Source organism: Mastomys coucha, unplaced genomic scaffold (assembly GCF_008632895.1).
Source record: "Mastomys coucha isolate ucsf_1 unplaced genomic scaffold, UCSF_Mcou_1 pScaffold18, whole genome shotgun sequence".
NCBI classification, from domain to species: domain Eukaryota; kingdom Metazoa; phylum Chordata; class Mammalia; order Rodentia; family Muridae; genus Mastomys; species Mastomys coucha.
Window position 1 is genome coordinate 47,526,296 of NW_022196900.1, and position 12,562 is coordinate 47,538,857.

The window sequence follows — 12,562 nt, forward strand, 5'->3', positions numbered from 1 at the left end:
AAAAAAAAAAAAACAAAGAAAAAAATTCTGATTCCTGTTTTTGTTTTGTTTTTAAGAAGAAATGAGTACCACACCAGTTGCTGGAGACAAGTAAAATGCTCAGTAATAAATAGATCCAAATTAAATTAAGAATGTCTACACTGCTGTTTTAGAAAACAGGACCAGAATTCCTTTTAAGATGCTGAGTCTGTGGAATGCCTTTACCTCCATATTCACCTAATATTGCAACAGTAAAATAGAGACACGAGTGTTGGTGACAGCTCGGCACTGCTGGGCTGTGGACATCACGGGAATGCTTTTGTTCAAAGTCCTACAGGTTTATTGACTAAGGCTAGACAGCAATTCGAATGATCCTATTTGGTACATCTACCATGTCCAAGATCATTACATGGGTACAGCCAAGGACTGGGCCTCAACCTTTAGGAAAGAAGACCACAAGGAAGAAAATCAAGGTGGCTATTTGGTCCCCCCAGTTGGTAACTATGTCCTGGAACTGGGAAAACAAAGGTGGAAACCATAGACTGCAACAAGTTAAAGGACGTGGGAAGAGTTGGTGGAAAGTGGCACAGTATACGAATAAGGTCACTGGGCTTGGGACGGCAAGGGCGCTGCATTGAAAGAGCATCCGCGGGACCGAGTACTTAGGACGTCTGGTGGTGTCATTCCCTCACAACTTTATCTGTATGTGGTAATAAATAGATCAGTTATGTAATAAGGCAGTGTGTTGAATATGCATTCGTCCTGTGGAATGAACCACCACAGAAACATCCACGGTACCATACACATTCTTTAAATTTTCTTGTGTTGTATCTGCTTGATTTCAAGGCTATCCAGGTAATTCTTCCTGGGGATTTCCTTGCAGAGGAGTGTCCGCTGAGGCTGGTTTAGGTAACCTCTCCTTTATCAAGAGATGATGACTGGCTTTAAAGAAAAATAAAGCTGAAGGTTGTTTCATTTTTATTTTTTTCCCTTTTGGTTGTATCATTCTGAGTGTTTTCATATAAACAACAACAACAACAAAAAATCACGACCAAAAAAAAAAAAAAATAGTTTTTGATGCATCCAGTTGTTGTGTCCTCAGGATGTTCCAGATGTTTCCAGGTAACTCTGTAATTTACGGACTGTAGTTTTGTCCAGCGAGCAAAGATCAAAATCAAATGTTGTATTTGTAATATGAAAGTGTCCAGTTTCCTCTATAAGGTTCACGATCTAAAGAAGTAAAGAAAAGGTTTGAGCAGTAAGCAACAGACATCAAACGGCAAAGAGGAGGTAAAGGAGGGACTCACACATGGAAACAAGCGATAATCATTCTTATTAATCACAACAGGTAACCCTATTTCTGAATTATCTGCTAGGCAATATGTAAGTCAAAGATATATTAAGTCTTAAAGGACCACCTGGTCTGACTTTTCATGCTCAATAACCCATTCACATCACAACAGAACATTTTACTAGGATGGTTAGTGAAAGAAAACAGTTCAAGACCTTTTTTTAGCAATTAGTCCCTGACTTACAAGACTATGATTATATTTCTATGTAAGAAAATCCCCAGCTAGAAATAAATTCTTCCTAAAAAAGAGCACATGAATTGAATGTGTATATGTATGTATGTACGTATGTGTGAGTGTGTGAGTGTGTGTGTATGTGTGAGTGTGTGAGTGTGTGTGTGTGTGTGTGTGTGTGTGTCTGTTCCAGGAACTGGAGAGATGACTCAGTGGTGAAGAGCACTAGCTCCCAGCACCCACATGGTGGCTCACAAACATCTGTAACTCCAGATCCAGGGGTTCCAATACTCTCTTCTGACCTCTGCAGGCAACCGCTGTGAACATACAACACTACACTCACACACTGATGCCAGCAAAACACTTGTATACATAAAATAAAATTGAATGTTAAAAAAATTCAATGTTCTTATTATATAATTACGAAACATTTAGAAAATACAGGAATACATAGAGCAGACCCAGCAGCTAACTATGCTTCCCTTCCCGATTTAAAGCATTATGCTGTTAAATTTGGGAACAGCTTTACAAACTGAATTTTGTAAAAATTCACTGCACTGTATGTGTTACATAAGAACATAGATGTAATGCTTTCTGTAGTGTTCAAGGAATGCTATTGAATAATGGAGGATAATAAACTTTACCTACATGAGGAATCAATGCTTTACTCTATATGTAAAGCAGTTACACTTCATTTCTTATTGTATTGATTCCAGCTTACAATGGTAACATGTTTGCTGGCTGAGGGGCCAGGGGTACTGCTGTCGAGAGAACACACTTCTATAGTTCAGCACTGATAATCATGCCATGGGTGTCAGGGATTCCACTAGCACATAAAGCATTAAGTTAGTAGTAATGTAATTAGAAATGGACGCTGTGTTTGGGTGCATGCTTGCTAAATTAGCATGCTATATAGGAAAAGGAATGGGGGCTCATTTTGCAAGCTCTGGGAGAGAGGGGGGACAGAGCAAGGGGACAGGTTTTTTCTCAGGGGGTTCACTTGGCAACATCCACTCTCTTTGATTTTCTTTAGTTTAATTGTCTTTTTTAAAAGATTATAATTATCTAGCCTGTGACTTTTTCAGTTAAGTTTTAAATTACTTAACATTAAGTTGGCAAACTGTAGAATTAAAACTTTTGACCTTCTTTTCAAAGAACTACTATTCTAAGGGCATTTATGAATGAGTCCCTGTGGGTCATAAAAACAGGCTCCCAGATACAGACACATAGACACAGGCACACAGACACAAACACACACACACCTCAGTCCAGTTAATTGCCCAATTCTAGATTGAGCTCTGACTGTCTCATCTGAGCCCTACTATTATTTTTGGGAGGTAAAACTCTGGCTTTAGTAAGAAAATAAGTCACTCTGCTTGTGGAACCATGACAGATGCTGTGAACTCAGGACCTAACATGCATTTACCTCTTTCTAAAAATTACTAATTTCCAGACAATGGCAACATGCCCAGATAGAATGCCTGTCTCCTTAGAGCCACTGGTAGCCCTTGGCAGGCACTACTATCTACTTGCCAGAAGTCACTAGGCTTTTAAGAATATTCTTGACATGGTCATGGACAATGGGCATATGGTTTTGATCTTCTGTCTTTCTTATTTGTAATGAAGATCCCTGTTTGAGAGCATAGTAGCTACCTTTCTTTTAAAAGATGAGTAGATGAAAAAGGCAGAAGACAGTCTACACTCTTGCTGGCATTTCTTAACTTCTTACACAGAGCCTGATTACTTGGCTCCAGGTCTACTGTAGGTGTTGAGGATGAAGCAGGGGACAGTGTCTTACTCGGTTGTGTTGCTGGACTAAGGCTTCTGTTACATATATCAGATCATTAGGAGTGATGTGCCCACTTATTGTTAAAGTACATCACTTATATAAGAGTAAACAAAATCTTATTATTAGTTAGACATGGCAGCTAATGGTATAATCTCAGCACTCAAGGAGGCTAAGGCACAAGTATTCTATGTCCAAAGCCAGCCTGGGATATGGGACTGAGATTCTATCCCAAGCAAAAACAAACAAACAAACAAACAAACAAAAAACAAAAATAAAAACAAAACAAAAAAAACCCTAAACCGTAGTTATTTCTATGAACACCCAACAAACAAACAAACAAACAAACAAATAAACAAGAAAGCTACCTATTAACACAAAGGACCTTAAATGAACATGTATTTGTTTTATAAGTTGATAGTTTAGAACTTTGAAAATTTTACCACACATATGCACACATACAGAGACAAAAACAGCTATTTCCATACATACAAACCTTTCCTGGAAGTTAGATATTCAATATATACAAGGATTAGCTGGTTGAATAAAGAATTCTTTCCTGGGTTTGGTGACTGTACATGGGAAGGATTCCCAGGTGGGGCAGTCTCTGGATTGTCCACCAACCAAAGAGTACACATGGTGGGACTCATGGCTCCAGCTGCATATGTAGCAGAGGATAGCCTAGTTGGTCATCAATGGGAGGAGAGGACCTTGGTCTTGTGAAGGTTCTATGCCCCAGTGTAGGGGAATGCCAGGGCCAGGAAGTGGGAGAGGGTAGGTTGGTGAACAGTGGGAGGGGGTAGGGAATAGAATTTTTTTTTTGGAGGGGAAACCAGGAAAGGGGATATCATTTGAAATGTAAATAAAGAAAATATCTAATAAAAAAAGAATTCTTTCCTGAGTAAGCTATCTTTTTTCTTATATTATGCAGGAAAAATATGAACCCAGTGAGAACTTGTAGACTTTGGTATAGGAAATTGGGTATTGTGGTACACACTTGTCATTCCAACTCACAAGAGACTAGGGGCAGGGGGATTGCAAGTTTAAGGCCCAGCAGGGTTACATGGCAAGATTCTGTCTCAAAATAATAATAATCAGACCAGAACAGGAAAAAAAAGGTTCCTCTGAGCCACTGTAATTAGAAATTTATACAATGAAGGCAATTGCTAAGTAGTCCAGGGTTTTTACACCTAATTGGACAGTAGGTAAATGATGGACCACTAGGAGAGCCTGAATCACTAGGAGGCTTTTCGAGATCTTACTGCTCACTACATGAACACCATGGGAACATCACCGCATCCTCAACTGGAAGACCGGGTTTAAGAACACAGGTGCCAGGCTGTCAGAGGATCAAGTAAGATGCAACTACCACTTGGGATCAAGGGATCAAGGCATTGTGGCTACAGTTACCATATTAACAGAAATGTGCCCTTAATTGCCTTTAAGGGGAAGTACATAGCACACAACTCTCAGACTTGGTGCATCTCCCTACGGCCTCCATGAATGCCAGCCACTTCGCTCCAGTAAAACAAATTAAGCAATAAAAATGCAGGGAGAAAAACCCAGAAAGGCTTAAGTGAATTTGTTTTTAATAATTAAAATTTTCAGACAGAAAGAAGAAGGTGGGAGAACAGATGAAGCCAACTTGCTGAAGTGACTAGAACCATAATGGAGGGCTCTAGGAGTGAAGCCCAGCAGTCTATTTTATTTGTATTATTATTGTTTTGAATGTCAGGGAACTCACTCTTTCAGGAAAATAGTTTTCTATATATAATATATAAAAGTATATTATATATAATATGTAAACTATAAAATATAGTTTAACTGTATTTCTCTATACAGTTACTTGCATGCTACTTAGCAATAAATTGAAAAGGAGATGATAAAGAATTGTCTGTAGAAGAAAGTCACTTAATTTTAAATCAAACCAAAGCTTCTGACCACTAGGGAACCTACTGCAGTAGAGTAAGGGTTTCCAGTACTCACATGTCACCTTCCATCTCCGCTGACACCAGGTCTCACCCTGCCTATAGCACACACACAAAGATCTAAGAGGAGCTAATGGAGCTAACTGAAGACCGCTGTGTGTCTTTGTTGGGTTTATGAGAACATATCAAGGTAGATGCCAACGGAGACCTAGAGCAGCGGCCAAGGTAAAGGCATCTGGGAGAGTTTGGTCCTATTCACTGACAGGAACAGCACTAATGGCTTCAGTTATTAGAGCATGCACTAATGTCCTAAATTAAGTGAAAGCTCTGTAAAGATACACATGCCTTCTCAGGACTCATGATGCCAGAACATCAGAAACACAACATTAGCATGCTTTATTTCAGCCAAATAGCCCACAAGTCCTGAAAGCATACCACTAACTTCTGAAGGACTCCATTCTTTTATTAAATTTAATTTAAAAAAAAATTTATTCACTTTACATCCTGCTCACTGCCCCCCTCCCAGTCAACCCCTCCCACAATTCCTCCTCCATTCCTCTCCTTCTCCTCTGAGTGGGTAGGGGTCCCTGGGTATCCTTAGACCCTGGCACTTCAGTCTCTGTGAGACTAGGCACTTCCTCTTCCACTGAGGCCAGACAAGGCAGCCCAGCTAGAAGAACATCTCCCACAGACAGGCAACGGCCTTCAGGACAGCTCTAGTTGTTTGGGATCCACATGAAGATCAAGTTGCACATCTTCTACCTTTGTATAGGGAAGCCTAGGTCCAGCCTGTGTGTGTTCTTTGGTTGGTGGTTCTGACTCAGAGAGCCCCAAGGGTCCAGGTTAGCTGACTCTGTTGGTCTTCCTGTGGAGTTCCTATCCCTTTTTGGGGGTCTGCAATCTGAAGGACTACACTGTACTAAAGACATACCCTGTCTGCTGATGCCAGGTGGCTGAACTGTGGTGTCACTATGCTGCTGTACAATGTGATCCCAATGTATCCATATTGAATTTGTCGTTCCTTCCCATAAAATACAGGATAATAATGATTTTCATGGCATTTGCATTGTATTAGGCATAAAAAAGTAACCCAGATGGGCTGGAGAGATGGCTCAGCGGCTAAGAGCACTAGTTGTTCTTCCAGAGGTCCTGAGTTCAATTCCCAGCAAACATATGGTGGCTCACAATCATCTGTAATGGGATCTGATGCCCTCTTCTGATGTGCATGAATACTATATATAAAATACATATATATATATATAAATGTATATATATATACATATATATGTATATATAAAATACATAAATAAATTAATATTAAAAAATAAGTAACCCAGAAATGACTAGAATAATGGGAAGATACGCATAGGTAGGTAATATGCAAATATGCCTCCATCTGATGGAATTGAGTGCAATTTGGTATTTATAGGGTGCCTAAGTCTAGCAATGTGAGAGATGAATGGGAAGACTACTAGTAAAGTGCTAGGCATGCCTTAGTTAAAGCCACTCAAACCCAGTTCCCCCATCTATGCAAAACATAGAACTTATTTACAATTGAGAGATCTACAGACAAAGTATATTTATTTAAAATTCCACAAGGGTTAAAAGATTATTAGATCAACAGGAGCAGTTGAAAATTTGAAAATATTTATAGACTGAAGCAGAGATGTACACAGAATATAAATGCAACCATCAGCTATCAACATTTTTTAAAAAAATATTTCCTATACTATTGAAGTAGATTAGGTACTAATTTCAAGTCATTTTAAATTAGTAAAAATATTAAAGAGAAGGAACCCACAAATCTACTATGGAATCTGGAACACACTGCCTCCCCCCATGTTAAAGAAAAATTACCTTATCAATAGCCATGGTTAAAGGAATAAAAGCACGGACTGTGCTTGTACAAAAACTAAAAGCCACCCCTCTTATCTTCTCACAGCATCACACTGTACTAATAGAAGTTTCCTCATGCTATGAGCATTCCACAACTGAGTCCAGGATAATACAATGTACGTTGTACAAGATAAGGGAAATAAAAATATATATATATTTATTTTCCGTAGAATAGCGCTGGTGAAAGGTTACCAAATTGAATCACAAATGTTTATAAGACTTGGCTCACATTCTTATCACTGTTTTCCCATGAAACCAGAAGCCTCCAAAGCTTCTACACCCCGACCCTCCTCTCAGCACACATACCACGGACTGGTAGGAAGAAGCACTGTGTCTGATCACACTCCATGAGTGCGGATGAAAGCCCCAGAAGGCACCCGGGTAGCCTCAGATAGTTAAGTCCTCCCCAGATATCCCTGCAGGCACAGTGTCCATTCTGAAGGTGTGAGGCTGCAGTAGCCTCCAAGAGCTGCCACACTCCCCAGGACAAACAAGGCCTTGAGGTTTGGGGGTAGGGGTGTGCCCAAAAGCACTTCTCACCTGTTGTAGAATGTGTCTTTCCCTCAGTGTCATTAACCTTCTGTGGAGTTCTACCAACTCATCTAGGTATGCCTGAAAGAGAAGGGTGTTCCCCAAAGAACAAAACTTTAAAAAGCAATTGATAAGAACACACATGCAGGGACAGCTTGGCAGGTAAGATCATGTACTGCTCTTGCAGAGGACCCAAATTCAGTTCCCAGCACTCGAATCAGGTAGGTCACAATTGCCTGTAACTCCAGCTCCAGGCAATCCAATACCCATTTCTGACCTCCATAGGCACATGCACTTACATGTACATTACCCATACATAGACACACATACACACACACACACACACATGTACACAAACTTTAAGATAAAATTAATCTTAAAAAAAAAAAATAGATTATTGGTGCAGACTTTGTCCTAGGCTTAATGCTTAAAGGGTACTGAGGTGATGTTTCTAATCCTAGTTTTGACCTTTATCAAACCTGCCTTAGAATGAGGGAGGGAAAGTCTTGAGCGTATTTGCTCTCAGCAAATTCAAGTGAGCAGACTCAGTCTCCCACAACAAGGACTCTGCAAAGAATGCAGGAAATCCAAGGCTACACCGTTGGTTTAATCTAATGATAGCAGAGGCTATTTTTATTTTATTTTTAATTCTTTAATCTCAGAAAAATTTAGACAAAGAAAAACACCTAAGTTTGAACATGGAAGTATTGGAGCATATTATGTTAGGAAAAATTCTTAATAAGAGGGATAAAAAAAGTTCTCAAGTATTCCAAATGATGCCAGTAAATGACTAAAGTATGGGATATTTTATGAAATGCAGAAATCACTACGAATCAGTTCTATGTTCTGACAGCTCTCCTACAAGGGCAGCTCAGGAGTTCATGTTAGCTCACTGCCTGTATGCCTCAGAGACAACTTTGGTAAAAGGCAAAGGGGGAAATTACTGACTTGTTAAATCCCACCCATAACAGGTGACTGACATTTCTCTAAGTCTTGAAGTCAGAGTTTATATACATCATATGTACATTGAGAAAGCTCACTGCATAGGGGTTAGGTATCTTATCTATGTATGTGTGTGAACTGATCTACCCCCTCTGCTACGAACTTCCTATATCCCAATGTGATATGCCTGAAGTTCATTGGTCATGTGGGAATCATGACAAATGGTAACATAAGGCTATGCTTAAGACTGAAGATTAAAAAAAAAAAAAAAAAAAAAAAAAAGCAAGACAGGGAGAAAGGAACTATAAAGCACATGGATAAAGTATTCACTTGGGAGCCTTGGATACTTCTGGTGGATATGGGAAGAGGGCCAACAATAATGACTGAGGGGAACACAGAGAAGCAAGACACGCCAGGCTCCAGTACTCCCAGGAATGACCTGGAAACCTACCTTGTCACATTCACCATTCTTTATTTGCTTATCTGATTTGCTTTGTTTTATTGGGCTTTTCACTTCAAGAATCTAGGGAATCAAAGAAAACACTAGTAAGTTTCATTTCAAGCACCTTCTAGCTAGCTACCCACATAAACAGGCACTCAAGATGCACAATAACACTGCTTCACAAATAGCATTTCACTATACATTTTTCTTCTTTCTAATCTTGTTTACCCCTCCCCACCCTCCCTCCGCCTCTGAAAATAAAATGGTATATTAAATGCTGAGTCAGGGCAGAAAAGCTCAGGAAACTGTTGATGATAAGGACAGGGATCTAAGCATCCCAGGGTGCTTTGCTTTCTTGACAGCACTCACACACGCACAGCAGCTGAGTTATTTTGAGATTGCAGTCCCGGCTGGCGGACTTCTTTCCTGCTTATTCTGCAGCTTCAGCCTGAGTCCTAGTGCTTGGTTGGCCAGGGATGATAAAAGAAGCCTTGCCCTCTGGAACATCTGCCTTTCAGATGCCAGGAGCTCACTCCACCAAGCTGACACAGCTTTGGGAGTAAAGGTGGCCATCAGTTAGTTACAGTGTGGGATCCTTTGATGGCAGAAACAGTTATGGTTGAAGAGATGATATGGTTATGTACGATACAATGCCAATGGGTCAACTGTGATTCAGATCATGTGCAGTAGTTTCACAAACTGTTCAGATGCTTGGGTGGGGAGCTATGCTCATAATTAACAGAGTATACTACTATTTATTAAATGCAACTGACTTATTACACACGATCTTCAAAACTGAAGGTTCTGGGAGGAATATTTTTAAATAGCCCCTGGCTTGAAGAGGCTGAGGATAACTGATTTATTAATGATGAGTGCTTACAAATGTGCATAAACATAAAAAGCAATTTATACTCTCTCATTATAGCCTAAATCCCATAATCAGAATCTAATATCAAAGAGGAAAATGCTAAGTATGTTCTTAAAAGCCCCATATTCCTTTTACTCTTCCCCATACTGTTTCCTGCCCTAATTCAATCTACAGACAGTCTCCTATCTACTATATAGCATACAAAAGATCTCAAGAGTGTGTTCACCTTTAATTCATGATGACAAGAGTATGGGACTGATAACTTGCATATCATTTAACATCTTAGGGCCTCCAAGATGAATGAGAGAGACAAAAAAGATAACATCTGTATTCCCATCCAGCTACAAAATTTTATGCTACTAATAAGTAAGTTTTCTATTTGGTGATAATTAGGGCCATGGTACCCTGGCATAAATGAACACTCCTAAATAAAATATTTCTCCTTGAACTGAAAATAATGCATCAGTAATATGCATTCTAACAGTCTTCCCTGAGACTCACATTTAAGACTTCATTTTTAACATCAAAATAAGCAAATGACTGATTTGGTCAGGCGAACTTAAAATACTACCCTTCTGGCATCAGAAGAAAATCACCAAATAACATAGGCAAGGCAATCATTTTTAATATGCTAAAAATCTCCACTGCATTTGCAATTTCCTTCTCTTTATTGTTGCTGGAAATGAGACCTCGAGGGGAAAACCAGTGCAGAGACCCGGAGTAAGTAGGTCAGTAGATGGCACTCCTGGCCAGCGGAGCGGGGCTGGGCCACACAGAGACAATCGGCTGAGATTTGAGGGAGGGAGGAGAAAGCATCCCTAAAGATTTGCCTTGTGCTTCAGAGAACCGGATTTGTTCCCATCACATCTGCCCCTCCCACGGCCCCATCCCCCATTTCTTCTCCCCCAAGTGTCTGGAGATGCTATATTTGCAAAGGAACTTTACAAGTTAGGTTCAGACAATCCCACAACCTCTCTTCAAAGCAGAAAATAGGTAGAACATTTGGGCTGCTTAAGTCCAACCCTATACATTCCGAAAGTGCTACAGCACAGAAGGCCAAAATACATTGAAATCCTAGTTTCTTTCTTTTGAGGCTGTAGTAGCAGGAACAAAAGCCCCGGGTGTCAGTGACCCGCCTCAAGTTACTGAGTGGCTGCCCAGAGAGGGCTCAGTTAATCTTCCCTCTTTGATCTCTCCTTGCTCCAAAATAAACAGCTTTGTCAAAACCTCATTCTGAGAGAGCAGAGCCATACTGAAGACAATTGCTTTATTTATGATCATTTCTTATCTTCAGGGACTGAATCCAGAATATAGAAGTACAACACCTTGTCTTCCGCAGGCTTATTTCAAACCAGTTTAACTGGCTAGACTCTTTTGAATTTCACCCATGCCTAGCAGGCAGATAGGTGATTTATGATATTCTGAATATTGGCTGAATTGAGTGGACCACTTCTTCCCTGGAATCTTTACATCTCCCCTCCCCATCCTACACTAGGCTAAAAACACAGAGGTTTGTTTAGTTTGTTTGTATATTTGTAATTTATGCATTTTGTTTGGGGTGGGGGGAGCATTCTTTAATTAAATGATGGTAAAACTTTGTTATTTACCAGTAAATCTAGCAGAGGAAAACAGCCATCCCAAACACTGAATTAAACTACCAACAGACATGGTAATCTCTACAATAGAACAATCACAATTAGTAGTACTTCATACTTCATCTGAGGATATGGCTTGGGAATCAAAACTTTTCAAACTGTGTTTTTCTGGACCCCTTTGGGAGAAATGACAAGTCAATCATGTAGCAGATGGACTATCTACTGGCACATTTCCTATGTTAGCCACTATTAATAACTCCTAATGACACTTCTATTAACTTCTTTGCTTTGCTGACATGTGGCTCTGTGTTCTTTCTTCAGTAGTTAGAAAATACTTGACTCAATTAGCACTTTATCCACTCCTTAGACCATGGGGGATGGGAGATGGGGCAGCAGAGAGTTCTGTGGTATCTAAAACTACTCAAAGTCTCAAGTATGGAAAAGGCAATTTTATGGCTTGGAACTTAGAATGTTCTGCAAAGGCGTTTGTGGCAAAGGCTTGATTCTTACTACAGAATGTTTCAAAGGTGGAGATTTGACAAAGTGACTATCTCATAAGGGGTCTGTCTTAATCAACAGATAGGTCCATTGATAGGCATTTAGACAATGCATCTGGTTGAAGGCAGTGGGTCCCTGGAGGTCCTATCTTATTTTCATGCCCATGTCAAACATTTTCACACTGTTCCCTGTTTATGTGGATTCACCACACAAATTCCACCATGTTGCCCCGAACAACAAAGTCAGGTGACCCTGGGCCAAGACCTCTGAAACAGTGAGCAAAAATACACCTTTCTACTTTACAATTGTTTGTTTACTTTTTAGGAGGGGCCTTATTTTGCCACAGCAATATAAAGCTAACTAATAGAATAGTTAATGGGTATAAATGAGAATAAAACTCGGGGATTAAATAATCAGGCCTTTCCTCTCTTCTTCATCCTTTGTAGTTTATCTGAAGATTTGGAGACCACTGTCCCACCCCACACTTGCACATATGAGCTCTCTAGTGTACCTCCTTTCCACATTCAGCTACAATACTAAAAACATTCCAGGATGAAATTTAAGTACCAATTGG

At 39.9% G+C, this 12,562-nt stretch overlaps 1 protein-coding gene across 4 annotated transcripts in view; it reads right to left on the reverse strand.

Moving 5' to 3' along the window:
* Positions 1 to 296: 296 nt before the first annotated feature.
* Mllt3 (MLLT3 super elongation complex subunit) overlaps positions 297 to 12,562 on the reverse strand; it is a 254,022-nt gene continuing 241,756 nt past the window's right edge. For all 4 annotated transcript variants that reach the window (XM_031377818.1, XM_031377820.1, XM_031377819.1 and 1 more), the window contains 3 exons: positions 9,037 to 9,108; positions 7,653 to 7,724; positions 297 to 1,209 (listed from right to left, as the gene is read on the reverse strand). In XM_031377818.1, coding sequence (XP_031233678.1) covers positions 1,078 to 1,209; positions 7,653 to 7,724; positions 9,037 to 9,108 — 276 coding nt within the window. In that variant the 3' untranslated portion in view covers positions 297 to 1,077. The remainder of the gene's footprint in view (positions 1,210 to 7,652; positions 7,725 to 9,036; positions 9,109 to 12,562) is intronic.